This window comes from Diplotaxodon limnothrissa, linkage group LG23 (genome assembly GCF_057381915.1).
Source record: "Diplotaxodon limnothrissa isolate DT_005_m linkage group LG23, D_limnothrissa_male_GT1.1, whole genome shotgun sequence".
NCBI lineage: Eukaryota > Metazoa > Chordata > Actinopteri > Cichliformes > Cichlidae > Diplotaxodon > Diplotaxodon limnothrissa.
In genome coordinates, this window is record NC_140617.1 from 26,570,427 (window position 1) to 26,588,256 (window position 17,830).

Consider the following 17,830-nt stretch of genomic DNA (forward strand, 5'->3'; position numbering starts at 1 on the left):
GCTCTTGCTAGGACTGAAGTCCAGTACCTCGGGTTTACTGTTGGAGGTGGGACAATTAAACCACAGGTTGACAAAATTAATGCAATTGCATCATGTCCTCTTCCACAAACCAGGAAACAGCTGCGATCCTTCCTCGGCATGGCTGCGTTCTACAACAGATTCATTCCCAACTTCTCAGCTAGAGCAGCTCCACTGACGGACAGGATTGGCTCAAGATGTCCCAATAAGATTCGGTGGACAGCTGAAGCTGTTGCAGCTTTCAAAGACCTTCGCCAGTCCCTGAGTAAGGACCCCGTTCTGCACTCATCAGATTTCACAAAAGACTTTACATTGCAGACTGATGCTTCTGAAAAGGGTTTGGGAGCAGTGCTTCTGCAGGGACCATTAGAGGATCGACATCCTGTCGCCTACATCAGCCGTAAGCTGCTACCAAGGGAGAGCCGCTACGCAACGGTTGAGAAGGAAGCCTTGGCCATTAAATGGGCACTTGACTCTTTCAAGTATTATTTGCTGGGAAGAGAATTCATCCTTCAAACTGACCACAAAGCCCTGCAGTGGCTGGAGAGAATGAAAGACACTAATGGGAGAATCACTAGGTGGTATCTGGCTATGCAGCCATACCGGTTTAAGGTTCACTATATCCCTGGTAAAGACAACACCATTGCTGATTACCTCTCTCGCTGCCTGATGGGAGATCCAGAAGTGGGGGGGTGTGTGATGGCCAAACCCGTGGCCACACTCTAAAGTCGGTAACTTTTGTATTTTCATTCTTCATTTGAACATAGTAATACATTTTAGTTGCCAATAACTTCATTGATTGGTTTGGATACATTTGTTCTATTTGTAAGCGCGCACATTTAGTTTACTTATGTATTCATACTACTTCATTTCTTTGCTTTCTGACTAACTTTTGTCTTTTTATTTCTTACCTGCCATCATCCCTGGGAGTTGCTGGACAAAAGATGGTAGCCAGGGTTTGAAACCATTAAATACAAAGGAAGATAATTGGACCACACCACCACTTCCTGCTGAAGGGGGGAATGTGTGTTTTCTTTACTTTAAAAACAAAGTATTTGTATTTAATTAAATATTTGAGTTTAGGGTTTAATGGGGTTTTTGATTTTCTTCTTTAGTGTTTAGTTTATTAACAAACTAGATTGTACTGCATCGTTTGTGATTTATGATTGTGTTTGTTTGTTACCCCTCATGTGTCACAATGGTCTGATCAGCCATTATATATACCCTTGTATGTCATTTCATGTTTAGGTCAATTATGTATGTTTGGGCAGTCATTTGGTTTGTTAAGGTTGCAGTCTGTGCCTGAGTTCAGTTCAGTTTTGTTTCTTTGACCTCTTTTATGAGCTCAACATTTATTAGTCTTGTAAATAAAATTTTTGGGGATTAAATAAATGGAAACTATATTTTTCTAATAACTCCTGGGCTCCTCCTGTTTTTCAACTCGGTCCATCACATGTGGTATAAATAAACAACCTGAAAAGGTTGCTTGAAGTCCTTGATTTCAATTTCACCTGTTTTAATGACCTGCAGGACCCCTGCATCAGTTTCGTGTCCTAAGAAAATGCAGGTAAAAATCAAAGGAAATACTCCTACTTTAAGGACAGCTCTGCATGGATGTGAATGTGGAACAATTTGATGAGAATAAATATGAATAAAATCATATCAACATGAAACAGCTGTGTAGTGCAGCAGCTGTATTTTCTTCTTTGATAGTAAATTTGCTGACAAGCGTCTTTCAAGTTCACGAGTTTTGCCAGATGTCATGAACGCAGCATCGAAGTCTGATGTGACATTTTCTTCTCCTTCATTTGCTGCTTCATGAGGCGGAATGAAATCTGATGCACAAAGACATAATCACAGAGGTTGAAGGGAGAGTTGAAAGTTCACTTGAAATGTTCTCAGTGTTTGTGATGGGCTTACAGATTTTTGGTTGGTATCGGTGTAATGGAGACTTCACAATAAGCTGCGCACAAAGTAGGTTGTAAAATCCACTGATGAAAAGTTAATAAAGTGATGGCACTGTTTTCTCTTTTATGTATATTCAGTGAATGTATATTCAGTGAATGTGTATATATATATATATATATATATATATATATATATATATATATATATATATATATATATATATATATATATATATATATATATATATGTTTTTAAGCCTTTAAGTCTGGATCTAACCGAACCCAAAGGGGAAAAGCTTCACACAACAGCTTTCCCCCTTTGGTGTAAAACTATTAAGAATTATCTTCATACTTTATAACCCTCAAATAGGGCTGTGCGATATGACCAAAATCTCATATCCCGATATAAGACATCTATCGTCCGATAACGATATAAATCACAAAAATGTAACATTTTCTGTAAATTCTGTGAATCTCGGGCAGCTCGACTTACGTGGAGTGTTTCCAGCTGGGCGTCGTGTACCTGGAGTCGAGTGTTTTAACTGATGCATGAAACTATACATTTTTAGACATAAGTTGTAACGGCCGCCGTTTTCTTTGTGAGTATTTATTACACGGCGTGCTGCGGGGAAAAGCCTGTTCTAACGTTTGAGTCTATGGTTTATTTTTTAGCACCTGATGGCTCTTTTTGCTTCTCATCCGTAAATACTCTGCATACTCTTTCACGTGATTCAGTTTATTTTGAAAAGTCTCAGCAGGATCTTAAGCTTTATTGGTGGAAAGGTGGAAAATAAACAAGCGGACACGCGATGGTTTTACCGTCGTTGTTGCTAACGACAACGCATAAAAACAGGCGCTTGTCCGTCTGTAGTGTGGTTATATAAAATATAAGAGAAAGAGAGAACTTTAAGACATTAATATAGCAACAACAGTGACCGTCAAAATGATGAAAAAATATTGCCGTAAACAGTTTATTTTGCGACACCACGAAACAAACGATAGCGTAAAATGAAACGATAGACGTTTTTATATTGTGTTACGTTCCCCTGGGGGGGGTCTAGGCGGTGAGGGGGAAGTAACAAAAGTGACCGGGTCAGAAAAAGGAGTCAAGGAGGCGAAACAGTTAAATAAAACAGTTTTATTGAAGTAATTCAACTAAAAGAGACGGACAAGCCGTTATCACCATAAAACACCAAAACACAAACAAAACTCAGGCGTTGGTCAAATAAAGCAAAAAGTCAAAAGGAAAGCGCAGCTCACTAGCTGGAAACACCATAAGACACTCAGCTCACTAGCTGGAAACCACTCTACTGGCACTCTGGCCCAGAGCTCACCCTGCTCTGGGCTTAAATACCCTTAATTGCTTATGGGAGTCAGCTGTACAGGAGGGAAAGGTGGCATCTCAGGCAGGGGAGGTAGTGGGACACGCCCACACAGGCACCCTCAGGAGAGAGAGAGAGGCTAGGGCCGTAACACCCCCTCCCATAAATGCAAACCCATGGTTTGTCAAATCACAATAACCAAAAGTGAGTCCATAGCCGTGTCAGGACGAAATGCAGGCTTTCCACCTACCAAACCACGTAGCAACGGTTAGGCATTGCCTGCGGGAGCTGCCAATCCCATCTCAGTGGGTTCACCACATTACCAAAGAGTGGCCCCAGACCCTCGAAACAGTGTCCCATGGGATGGCCGGGGCTTCGAACCATCGCGTGTGGAGAACCCAGCAGGCAGCTAGCAGGCTTCACTGAAACACAAACATGATTGTTAGCAAGGGGTGCAGGTCTGAAGGGTGGTTTTGAACATGAACCAGAGAAAGGGTCAACCAGCGGCAGCTCAGGGTTAGTTTGCCTCATACACTGATTACGGGGTGCTACCAAGCAACTGTGCTCCAGGTTTAGCCTATCAGTAGCCCTGGCAGGCTTGTCAGTTTGAGAGCCACGACTGACTTTACTCAAAACAGGCCCCTCTCGTGTTGAGTGGGCTTTCTGTTTGAGTGCCAGTCTGACACAATTGGCAACCACATGGCCAGGCTTGTGACAGAAAAAACACAGTTTGGGCCTAGGTCTTAACACCATAACTGCGTTTTCCTTCTTAGCTGGCCCACTCTTACCTGTCCAGGCTGCGCTATAGTGCAGAGGGATATCCTGTCCTACCGCACTTGCTGTATGAGTCAGCGTAAACTCATCTGCCAGGGTGGCGGCTTGCTGTAGAGTTGTAGCCCTCTGTTCACTTAAATAAAGGGCCACAGACTTAGGAACAGAGTTTTTAAAATCCTCCACCAGCATAAGCTCACGTATGGACCCCACATCATTAACCTGGCTTGCCGCACACCACCTATCAAAGAGCCTCGCCTTCTCCCTGGCGAAGTCAAGATAGGACTGTCCCTGCGCCAACTCCAACCCTCGAAAATGCTGCCTATAGGCCTCAGGTACCAGTTCATAGGCTTGGAGGACGGCACTTTTGATCTTTCCATAAACCAGGCCGTCCTGCCTAGACAGACCAGAACACGCTTCTTGAGCCTTACCTGTCAACCGACACAGCAACATCACCCCCCACACATCTTGAGGCCACTGCAGTGCAGTTGCCAGGCGTTCGAACACACTGAAAAAGCTGTGAACACTGGATTCACAGAAGTCTGGAACCAGGTGAATGTTATTGCTCACAAACGAGCCTCTAGACACCTGTACACTAGCAGCTGTGTCAACCATTTTGGGGATGGTGAAGGGTTAGAAAAACACCACCTAATTAGGACACTGCCACACCCGTCTGCCAACTCACGCAGACTACCCAATAATTAACCGATTAATGGAAAACTACACAACTTACTTTAACTGACCAACTTACCTCTTGCAGTATACACTAAACAAACACAACTTACCCAGTTCCTAAGCACAACAAACTTTACCTACCTATCTTCTGGAGCGTGCTGGGCTCGAGGCGACTTGAAAGGCAGAACTTAAGCGACCGGGGCCCTGAATTGCCTACCCCCAACAGGGAACTAATCCCCGCCCAGGATTACTCCGAAAATAAAAAAGGCAAAACAACAAAAGAGTGCCCGAAGGAGGAACTTAAAAAGCTCAGCTGGACACTCACCTACCTAAACTGGGAAGTTGTGAATCTCTAAAAGGTGACAAAGTGAGATAATCAAAAAAACCAAATCCAACACAGAACTCCCTTTTCAACGATCCCGGATGAGCCCCCACTTGTTACGTTCCCCTTAACTGATGCATGAAACTATACATTTTTAGACATAAGTTGTAACGGCCGCCGTTTTCTTTGTGAGTATTTATTACACGGCGTGCTGCGGGGAAAAGCCTGTTCTAACGTTTGAGTCTATGGTTTATTTTTTAGCACCTGATGGCTCTTTTTGCTTCTCATCCGTAAATACTCTGCATACTCTTTCACGTGATTCAGTTTATTTTGAAAAGTCTCAGCAGGATCTTAAGCTTTATTGGTGGAAAGGTGGAAAATAAACAAGCGGACACGCGATGGTTTTACCGTCGTTGTTGCTAACGACAACGCATAAAAACAGGCGCTTGTCCGTCTGTAGTGTGGTTATATAAAATATAAGAGAAAGAGAGAACTTTAAGACATTAATATAGCAACAACAGTGACCGTCAAAATGATGAAAAAATATTGCCGTAAACAGTTTATTTTGCGACACCACGAAACAAACGATAGCGTAAAATGAAACGATAGACGTTTTTATATTGTGTTACGTTCCCCTGGGGGGGGTCTAGGCGGTGAGGGGGAAGTAACAAAAGTGACCGGGTCAGAAAAAGGAGTCAAGGAGGCGAAACAGTTAAATAAAACAGTTTTATTGAAGTAATTCAACTAAAAGAGACGGACAAGCCGTTATCACCATAAAACACCAACAAAACACAAACAAAGCTCAGGCGTTGGTCAAATAAAGCAAAAAGTCAAAAGGAAAGCGCAGCTCACTAGCTGGAAACACCACAAGACACTCAGCTCACTAGCTGGAAACCACTCTACTGGCACTCTGGCCCAGAGCTCACCCTGCTCTGGGCTTAAATACCCTTAATTACCTACTGATCTCCAAAGGCCTGAGCATTTCAAAGGTTACTGTGTCTGATGTGGGCCTGTCTGATCATTACTGTGTTTTCTTTGAAAGTAAAATCTCAGCCCACACAAATATATCAACAACAGTGATCACAAAACGGTGTATAACTGAACACAGTAGTGCAATTTTTAACCAGGTCTTCCCATTAACACCTGACCTGCCCAGAGGGTCAGTCAATGAGCTCGTCAATAGCTTCAATGCTAACATGTTAAATGTAATGGACACTATTGCTCCCATTAAGGTGAAGGTTATCTCTGGAAGGAAAAAGTCTCCATGGAGAAACTCCACACTGGTGAAAAAAGAAAAAAGAGAGTGTAGGAAAGCTGAGCGCAGATGGAGAAAAACAAACCTCCAGGTTCATTATGACATTTATAAAGAGAAACTTCACAATTATAATTTACAACTGAGGAATGCAAGGAGGTCCTACTTCTCTGACATCATCACTAAAAACAGCCATAATGCTCGGGTCTTATTTTCTACAGTTGACAGGCTAACAAACCCTCCTGTGTCAGTGGCAGCTGAACTTCATTCGACCATGGCCTGCAATGACTTTGCCAAATTCTTCACTGAAAAAATCCAAAAAATTAGACAAGCAATTGGTACATCAACAGCAGATCCAGGATATGTACTGTGTCCACCAAAAAACTGTTTAAACACCATGAAACAGTTTCAACCTATTAACAGCAAAGACCTGGAGGACATCTTAGGTAAACTGAACTCCTCCTCCTGCTGTTTAGATGTCCTGCCAACAAGTTTTTTCAAAAAGGTCTCAAAGACTTTAGAGTCAGACCTGTTACAGATCGTCAACTTTTCTTTATTATCAGGTGTGTTTCCAGAATCACTAAAAACTGCTGTAATCAAACCTATACTGAAAAAGGACAATCTTGACAAGACACAAATGAACAACTACAGGCCAATCTCAAATCTCCCGTTTTTAAGTAAGATCATTGAAAAAGCAGTTTCTCAACAGCTCAGTTACTTCTTAAAACAGAATAATTGCTACGATGCCTTCCAGTCAGGTTTTAGACAGAACCACAGCACTGAAACCGCTCTGACCAAAGTGTTTAATGACATATGTCTGAATACAGACAGTGGAAAAATGTCAGTCCTAGTTTTACTGGATCTCAGTGCAGCATTTGATACAGTTGACCACAACATATTACTCAAACGACTGGAGAACTGGACAGGTCTTTCAGGAACTGTACTAAACTGGTTCAAAACATACGTAGAAAACAGGAAATACTTTGTATCAATAGGTAACTTCACATCTGAGCAGACAAGTATCACATGTGGAGTTCCCCAAGGTTCCATCTTGGGACCCCTTCTGTTTAACATCTACATGCTCCCACTGGCACAGATTATAAACAACAACAAAATAAACTATCACAGCTATGCAGATGACACACAAATATATATCACAATGTCACCAGGAGACCGAGGCCCTGTACAGGCTCTTGGTAAATGCATTGAGGAAATCAATGACTGGTTGTGCCACAATTTTCTCCAGCTAAACAAAAACAAAACTGAGGTAATAGTCTTTGGCGCCAAAGAAAAACGATTACAGGTCACCAGAGAACTTCAATCTATACATCTAAAAACCACAAACCAGGCGAGAAATTTGGGTGTAGTGATGGATGCAGACCTAAACTTAGAAAAACACATTAAGACAATAACAAAGTCAGCTTACTATCACCTCAAGAATATATCAAGGATAAAAGATCTGATGTCTCAACAGGACCTGGAAAAACTAGTCCATGCATTCATCTTTAGTAGGCTTGATTACTGTAACAGCATCTTTACAGGTCTACCTAAAAAATCAGTCAGACAACTACAGCTCATTCAGAACTCTGCTGCTCGAGTCCTCACTAAGACCAAAAAAGTGGACCACATCAGTCCAGCTCTGAGGTCCTTACACTGGCTGCCTGTCCGTCAGAGGATAGACTTTAAAGTTCTGATGCTGGCCTATAAAGCTCTGAATGGTTTAGGACCAAAATACATCAATGACCTCCTGACCCAGTATGAACCATCCAGATCCCTCAGGTCATCTGGATCCGGTCTTTTATCAGTTCCCAGAGTCAGAACCAGACACGGAGAAGCTGCATTCAGCTTTTATGCTCCTTATATCTGGAACAAACTCCCAGAAAGCCTCAGATCAGCTGAAACACTCAGTTTATTTAAATCCAGGTTGAAGACTCACCTGTTCTCAGCTGCATTTGAATAAAGCACCAAATCCACACTTTAAGCTTAAATTTCAAAACTTACATTTAACTACTGATTTTATCTACTGTTCTGATTTTATCTGTTTTGATTTTATATACTGTTTTGTTTGTTTGTTTGTTTGTTTGTTTGTTTGTTTGTTTGTTAATTAGTTAGTTAGTTTATTTGCTTGTTTTAATCAATTTTAAATCATGCTTTTTATTTGTTCTTGTTTCTAATGTCTCTGTAAAGCACTTTGAATCACCTTGTTGTTGAATTGTGCTATACAAATAAACTTGCCTTGCCTTGCCTTAATTGCTGATGGGAGTCAGCTGTACAGGAGGGAAAGGTGGCATCTCAGGCAGGGGAGGTAGTGGGACACGCCCACACAGGCACCCTCAGGAGAGAGAGAGAGGCTAGGGCCGTAACAATTCTCATCCGATATATATCGTTATATCGAACAGCCCTACCCTCAAATGTAACAAATCTAATGGTTAAACCTCCAAAAATGGACTATTCTAAGAATGATGTTGGCCCTTTTTTAATTCTGTAGTAGCAATACATCTCAAAGAAGTTGGAACATGGGCAACAAAGGACGGGCAAAGAAAGCGGCATAAAAAGAAACAGCTGGAGGCACATTTTGGAACTAATTAAGCTAACTATCAACAGGGCAGTAACGTGACTGGGTATAAAAGAAACATCTTACAGAGGCAGGGTTTCTCAGAGGTTGAGCAGGGTTCACCAATCTGCAAAAATTTGCAGGATCTCCTGTTGTGAACTGGTGTTATATGAATGAAACCTAAGGTAATTGGAAAAATGTCAGGAACATTGACTGTGACCCAAACTGTTTATGTCACATATCGGAATCAGTTGATAATTTCTTGATGCATCCCTAGGAGTGAATTTGTGACATCACAGCACTGCAGATTCTGCTTTGTTCAATCAGCTGCCCCCTTTCCTCTTCAAAGGCTCTGTAAAGCATCCATGAGTGGATTATCCCGCTGTGTTTTCATTCTCTGGGGCTTTCATCTCATCTCTGTTAACTGTAGTGCTCAGTTTGCTTAGACGTACATTATTGTGTGGCTGAAACCCAGGTGTTAGGGTCATCTCATGACCACAGGCACGGGGAGCTGACCTACAATACGTTTGTGCTGTGCTACAGCATGAGGATAGGGGGGTCACTCAGGGTTCACGCACTTGTATGGAGATGCTTCTGCAGGCTGTTTTTGAAGCTTCTGTTGTGCATTTTTAGCTCTACAGAGGATTTGAGTGGAAGAGTTAATAACTCAGTAAGTTCCCCAGGAGACAGTGGCATAGCAATACACTGTGTAGAGTGGATTAGGTGAGCTAAATCATCCAAACTCATACTTATCTGATAACTAGCTAACACTACAAACCAATGTTTTGATGCATACTCAATGATCCAGGTAAGTAAATCCCAAAAGGTTGATTCTGTTCATCTGGACATAACGTTTTCAGTGGGAGAAACGTTTCGTCACTCATCCAAGTGACTTCTTCAGTCTCAGCCGACTGCAGGATTCCCCAACCTTATAAACAGTACATTTGCACAGAAACTGAAACCAGCCCGCTGAATGAACAATGGGCTGTGAGGTCAGGGTTGGGGGCCATAAGCTTTGTCCCAGAACACGGAGCAAAAGAAACGAAGAGAGAAGGAAGTAAGTAACCCAGACAGATCCAGAACTCCAGCACAGAGGTCAGAGGTCACAGACAGAGTCCTTTTCAGGTTACCAAAGTAAATCCAGGTAACTCATCTAATGGTGAAAGTAATGTTTCAGTCAGGGCTGGGGGGGGGGGGGTTCTCATCTGTGAATAAAAATGCATTTTACTTGAAACAAGAAAAGAAAATTTTATTATTATTTTATATTCAGAATATCCCCCAGATCACTGTGAAAGTTAGTAATAAACAAAAATGGCTGAAATACTGTTGAATTGTATCTGTATTTGTTATATTTACAACTTACAACTGCTACTTCAAAATATATATATGCACTGAATCATAATGCAGGTAAAATTTACGTCATTCTGGAGCTTTGTTTGAGGAAATGTTCTCTTACTAGACCTCCCTAAATTTTAATTGAATACTCCTGCTGTGAACAGTGTGTTTTGCAAGACCACGATGAAATGTGTGAATGTATGAAACGCTGAAACAGCACTTTTGTGTCTTTTTTGTCATAATGCACGTCCCTAATAACTACACACACACACACACACAACTCACAAACTACAACATATCATCAAACTATTGTTATGCAACACTGTGATAATGAAAAAGGATGAAATTAAAGAAGGCTGCAAGTCATTCCCTGTGTTATCTGAGATTTGCAGCGCAGTTTGGGACGAGTGGTTCCTTCACAGTTAAAAGTAATTATGGACACAGACTCCTTGTTTTACAGTCAGTCGCTCTATTTTGGGTCATGCTCTAAAAAACTCAAAGATTATTTTGTAAATTTGGCTCATTCTAAGTGTGAGAAAAGAGAATTATCCAGGATATCCAAGCACTTTGTGGCTTTATATTTATCATTTGTGGCCGTTACTCTTTTAAAATGTTGCTCTAAATATCTCTAAAATGGACAAAAATGCAGGTTTTAAAAACCAAAATAAGTCTACAACACACAGATTTGTGAGAAAACAAAAAGCCACTATTAATGGTTCAACACACGATTTAATGCATCCTCAATATGTTGAATGAATAATGAAATTAAATCAGAAAATAAAGCATAAAGCAATAAAGGTTATTATTTTTAGGAGCTACGTCTGTGTACTCTGATGGCCATATGTAAATCCTTTTTGGTTAGTCTCATTACTTAGATTAAGTTTATATCAGTTTATATGAACCTCACACTGACTGACGCTGGAGGATTTTTCAGGCTGAGCAGATTTCTGAGGGCTGTTTGTTGTTTTTGGACAGATGTACAATCTGCTTTTAATGGATAATCTGTGAAAACATTCAGCGCTGCCTCACACACACACACCCACGCGCGCACGCACACACACACAGAGTAAAATCCATCTGCTATGCCTGTAAGCCCGCTAACTCCTCGACAAAGCTGATCCTTCTGCACTTTTGCACTTCTTAAACAGAGTCTGAATCACAGACGCAAGGGTCACCACCAATGTTCCCTCTAAGTTTTCATGTGTCTGAGCAAACACACAAACTCCCTGAGCGGTCCTTTAGACGTGTGAGGACACGCCAGCATCGAATCCATCCAAGTTACATGGTTTATTAAAATAATCAAATTACAGCATTTACATTTATGTTAGACTACTTTTAATTAAGTGCTTTAGCCCACTTACAATTAAAATTTTAAAAAATCTTGTTCATGACTTGTGTAGTATGTTAACACTATTGGAAGTAAAAATAACATGAACTCCAATTTTTAAAACGCAACTTTCTTTTTAAAAAAAAATAGAGCTCTGACTTGTATTATGAGTATGAGTCTGTGGTCTGGGAGAGAGTCTGTAGCTCTCTGTCTGCAAAATACAGTATATAATGACCAATGTTGGGCAATTAATTATATAGTTACTTCTAGAGCAGAGCGATATGGCCAAAAATATTTATCACGATATATATTTGAAAATTTGCGATAACGATATAACTGACGATATAATTGATGTGAGACAAAATACAACTCCACAACATTACTAGTGCAAAAAAAACCCATCCATTTATTTTCACTTAAACAAGCAGCTGGTTTTTTTATGTGCATTACAGTGATATAAAAACGTAACAGTGCAAATGCAAATTCCTTGCTGAAGGTTTAACCAAAAGGCATTTCCAGTAGAAATGGGCTGACATATCCTGAGCATAACCATGTATAATATCCACTGAAGTTAAAAAGAGCACCACCAACCACGATCACTGACACCCTTACAAACACCATTGCCTTCATAATCAAGCATTGAGCCTCGCTCTGTTGTATAAACTCTTCAGGCTCAACGTGGTTGAATTATTAACTGCAGGCAGCTCCTAAGTTACTCTCTGTGAGGACCCAAATATAAACTCCTTAAACAAGAACAGGATATGTTTCTGTGTCCTTGCTACAGAGTTCCTGCACAGCTTTAACCTCCTAAGACCTGAACTCTTCCATGGCATGCATTTTAAATTTCTCTTTGATATTTGGGCATATTGGGACCCGATGAATGTAAAAACAAGGAATCACCAGATTTTTTTTAACCCGATTTGTACATTTGTTTTAAATTTTGATAAAACAGAGGCTGTATAATGTCCTCGTAAATGGATATCAGACCCTTGTGGAGCAAAATTTAGTATTTTGATCTAGTCAATCCAAAATGTGATGGCCACATATGTGGATGCCAGGTCCTGGGAGGTTAAAACGGCAAAAGTGATGCTTTTAAGTCACAATTTTAAAGGTAATAGCTAAAAGTTAGAACTTAGCTGTATTGTTTTAAGCTGCCAGAGAAGCCAAATTACATTTTTGAAAATCACTTCAACAAGGTGCTGGAAACATTCCTCAGTCTGGTCTATATAGACATGATAGCATCACACAGTTGTTGCAGATTTGTTGGCTTCACATCACAAAGGTGCTATCTGGACTCAGATCTGGTGACTGTGGAGCCCATTTGAGTACAGTGAACTCATTGTCATGTTAAAGAAACCAGTTTGAGATGATCTGAGCTTTGTGACATGGTGTGTTATCTTGCTGGAAGCAGCCATCAGAAGATGGTACACTGTGGTACAATACTCAGGTAGGCTGTGGTGTTTAAATGACGTCAGTTAGTACTAAGGGACCCAACGTGTGTTTTGTTCAGTTTTGGTGAACCTGTGTGAACTGTAGCCTCAGTTTCCTGTTCTTAGCTGACACGAGTGGCAACCGATGCGGTCTTCTGCTACTGTTGAGATGCTCTTCTGTATACCTTGGTTTTGACAAGTGTTGATTAAGTTTCCTTCCTATCAGCTCACAGCAGTCTGACCATTCTCCTTTGACCTCTGACATCACCGAGGCATTTTCAACCAGAGAACTGTGGCTCTTTTTCACACCATTCGCTGTACACTCTAGAGATGGTTGTGTGGGAAAATTCCACTACATCAGCAGTTTGTGAAATACTCAGACCAACAACAACAACAGCATGTTAAAATTTGCTTAAATCACCTTTCTTTATTATTCTGATATTCGGTTTGAACTTCAGCAGGTGGTCTTGATCACGTTGCTAAATCCACTAAGTTGCTGCCATGTGATTGGCTGATTAACGAGTAGCTGAACAGGTGGACTGAAAAAAGTGTCTGGTGAGTGTATATATTGCATCTGGTCAGATCTAGTCTGCACTGTTTAGCAAGGTGTGGGTTGTAATGGAGGAAGCAGGATTTTATTTAACCAATGACAGAGTCCCAAAGAGGACAGAAAGGCAAGCAGCAAAGTCTGCACTCAAAACATGGAAACTACATGGGAACCCCCCCCCCCCAAAAAAACCCCTCGTCTCCTCTGTCCTCCTACCTGTGACCTAGACATTAGTCTTACTACAACACACTGAAGGTTTCAATTCCTAAAATGCAACTGAAGGACAAAGGAGAGAGGAGGCCACAGGAGGAACTGTAATCACCCAACTTAGTCCCAGCTACCTTGCATCAGAGCCTCACTTATATAAAATCTGGTTCAGCTCCATCACAAACAGCTGTGTTAAAGTGACTGATCTTCCATCTGATGAATCATTTCTTTGCCTTACAACAGTAAAAACCTTCCTGACTCTCCCATCTGCTGGCCCGCAGACCGCCTCTCTGACCTCCTTTCTGTGTACTTAAAACCCTCTCGGCTCCATCTCTGTCTGCATGCTTTCTGCCTCAGTGTCTGCAGGTTCTTTGTGAGGTGTGAAAAGCTACTTCAGGAGGCGAGGAAGGAAAAGGGCAAAGCTGACACTTGCCACCTTCTCTTTCTTTCTGCATCTATCTCAAGTTCAAGATGCATCTTTTGTACTTTTTTAAGTCGAGATCACTTCACCCTGCAAAGATGCAGTCAACTTCCTGTGAGGAGCTACTGGCAGCTACAGCAGAGATGCTCTTTTATGGCAAAAACCATAATAAGTGTAAGCACATGTATTCAACATGATTATTCAATAACCTGACAAACACCACACAGTGATTGAATTCTTTAAAAAGTATGGTTTTGGACTTCCTTGAACTTAAAATATAATAGAAACGATAAATAAATGAACAAATAAAATTGGAAAAAGAGGTGGTTGTGAAGGAAACAGGACTTAGGCCTAAACTAGATGATGTCTTGGACCACAAAGAAATCCCACAGCTGACTTTCTGGACTTATAAATCATGCACACCCCTTGCTTTTACAGTGTTCATGTTCCGCCGTTTAGTCCACCTTGAGCAAAGGTAACTTAAAGACAGCCCTTGGTCAACGGGTAAAAGTAAAGCTCAGTGTTCCTAAAGGTGTGCAGTGTTTCCTACCTGAGAAGAAGCTCTTGGTGCGCAGGTAGCTGACGCTGAGCCTCAGGATGGACAGCTTGTCCAGGCTCGATATAACATCTTCGGGGAAGGGCAAGAGGCTGGCGAGCTGGTCCAACTCCGAGTTCAGGCGGTCACGGTGGCGTTTGGATGGGTTGGATTTGGCGCCTTCGATGGGGGGCGGTTTGACTCTGGAAATCAAGACATTTTTACAGTTTTCCTGGATCCATCTCTGTCTCTCTCTGGCTTATGGGAGCATTATTGAGGCTTCCCACGCTCTTTTTCATTTTACATTTCGTAACATAGACACACACACACACTCTACACTCTCTCTCTTTCGCTCTCACACACACAGACACACATCCCACAAGAAGATTGCTGATTTATATACCTGTGCATTTTCAAATGTTTGAGTTACAGGTGTTGTATGTTTGTTTTTCTTACAGGTGCGGCAGTTGGTGACACATTACACATTTCTATTTTGTTCTGTCCTTTTATTACATCTTACCCTAGTCCCTGTATACCACATATAATGTAACAACTTTAAATAACATGAAGAGAAATGAAGCAATGAACCGACAAACCCTGAACAAGATAAATTATAGAGCTGACGTTGGAAAAGCAAAATGTGTTTGGCACAACAATGCATTCAGATCATAATTCTGATTGCCAATATATAAATAAAATCATATATATATTAGTTGTTTGCCACTATATTGGTATCAACATTTATAACGGCTGATAACTGAAAAGTAAAAAAGCGAAGAAGAGATTCGAGAATTTCGTTGCATAGTTTGTCCACCAGAGGGTGCTCTGCAACTTCCCTGTTTGCAACAACTAACATCTAACATTATCATAGTAAGGAGTCATAAATTCCTACATGTAGCAAATACTAAGAGAAATCTATTTGTGTTTTGATTTTGAAAGACAAAAAAATATCAACTTTCATATCAGAATTTTAAACGGCCAAATATCGGTATTGGTATCAGTCTTAAAAATCCAAAATCCTATATAGTTGTGCACTTAAGGACATCTGTGAATTCTACAGATGGCACTCACTGCATTTTTCACTGATTTTGTTTTGGTGTGGGGCTCAAAGCCACATGTGAAATACAATACATCTGTCCGGATGAGAGGCATATGTCAGATATTATTTTCTTTTGCTTCTGTAATTCAGGGTCGAGGGAGCCGGGCACTGGTGTCCTATGAGAGTCTGTCCCAGCTATCTTAGGGCAAGACACGGGGGTATTACCACACCTCTATTTGGGCATCAGCATAGTAATTCATCCATCCATTATAATTGTTATTTAATAATAATAAAAATAATAACATTATTATTATTATTATTATTATTATCCATCCCCTGTTAGCAATAATATTAATATAGTAACTGCTGTAGCAAAAAAAGAGTTTCCCAAATACAGGAAAAAGGGAAGTCTTTCCGGTCATCTCATAATCTAAGAAATACATTTTTTATTACAGCAATTAACAGACCACCACTAGTAAAAGTGCACTTTTACTACTACTACTACAAATAATAACAATAATAATAATAATAATAATAATAATAATAACAAAAATAACATGGAACATTGCTGTCAGTATCAAAAGCTAATATTGGTTACTACTAAACAATTGTTGCCTTTTTATTTGTATCCATCGATCTGTAACATGCCAGTGACACTATAAATTTGTAGTGTTTTAAATAAACATTTAAAAAAGATTTTTTTTGTGCCTGTCTTCATAACATTACAATAAATACGACCAATATAATATATATTTCATATTTAAATAATGATATAATATTTGTGTATAAAAATAAAGCTTACAACAGACCCATTTCATTACTACTTACATGGCGTTCACGATAACAAATATAACGTACCCTTTCTGGGCCGGTTTTCTTCTTTTCCGCGCGGCATACATCTCGCTGATTTATTCACAGTGAAGCTGGAGGAAATCCATCAAACTGGTCCAGAAACCGCGGATCACCAACACCTGTTCTCACCGACTAATGTGCAACATCCCGGGCCGTCACCGTTAGCCAGAGCCGTGATAACGACAACTACAGCGCTAATTCAAAGGGCTGAAACAGACGCCATAGATAAACTCACAGTGAAGCTGAGGCACCGAGGCTCCCGGTGAGGAATGTCAAAGTAGTAACGGTACCGTCACCGGTTTATCCCGTCCATGGCGCCCCGCCGGCGGCTCAAATCCAGCATTAAAAACAAACAGTTTGAGCTTCACATCCTGACACATCAAAAAACTGTAAGAATCGTCGATAAATTTCAGTTGTCGTCCTCAAAGCGCTCCTCCCTGTTTGCTGTCTCTCTCTACTCTGCTCTCTGACCGGCGCGCGCTTCCCGGGCACCTTTCTGGGCACTGATTTGAAGCCGAGAGCGCGCTTCGGGTCAGAGGTGACGTAAGAGAAGAAAAAAAAAAAAACGTCGCCGAGTTTTCATTTAAAATGTAAAAAACAACGTTTTTCAACATCATAAATGTACATGTTGTTGTTTTCTGATGTTAAAATTCATTTCCTTGTTTATGTTTTTTTGTTTTACAAAATATAACAAAGTATGAACCACAAAGTTTTTCTGGATTATTATTATTATTATTATTATTATTATTATTATTATTATTATTATTATTATACATTGTTTAAATACATTTTTATACATTTTTTGTATGTTTAAAAATTGCAGTAAAGGTTTTGTTTGTTTGTAAGAAAAACAATAACGATCAGTTGAATTTAAAATAGCAGTGTTTTAATCGGAATTCCAACCAGCACTTTTTTAAAGCTTGCAAGCTGCAATTTATTTTGCTTAAGGATTTGTACAGCGAACTCTATATGAGTTCTTTAATTGTGTTTCAAGGGCAATCTTAAATGTTTCAAAATCAGAAAAATGTCTTCAATTTTAGAAGGATTCACTCTTAAATTAGGCTTCTAAGATGTCAAGTTTAAAAAAAATGTATTTACCAGCAACTTATTTTGTGCTATTGCTGCATTAAAGGTCGATTGCCTCATGTTAGCATATATACTGGAAAAGCTTTAGCTTTTTGAGCAATTTTAAATACATTTGTTGTCACAATTTTAATTTTATATCACAGTCAAAACATCTATCTGTCCATGAAGCATACAACTACGTATGTATTTATTTTTTTTATAAATATATTTTCTAGCCCTATTTGCAGAAA

The 17,830-nt window shown here is 40.2% G+C and overlaps 1 protein-coding gene across 1 annotated transcript in view; it reads right to left on the reverse strand.

Moving 5' to 3' along the window:
• ahr1b (aryl hydrocarbon receptor 1b) overlaps positions 1-16,952 on the reverse strand; it is a 64,543-nt gene extending 47,591 nt beyond the window's left edge. Inside the window, exons 1-2 of the mRNA XM_085348784.1 lie at positions 16,521-16,952; positions 14,639-14,826 (exon numbers count right to left, since the gene is read on the reverse strand). Coding sequence (XP_085204910.1) covers positions 14,639-14,826; positions 16,521-16,561 — 229 coding nt within the window. The 5' untranslated portion in view covers positions 16,562-16,952. The remainder of the gene's footprint in view (positions 1-14,638; positions 14,827-16,520) is intronic.
• Positions 16,953-17,830: the final 878 nt, after the last annotated feature.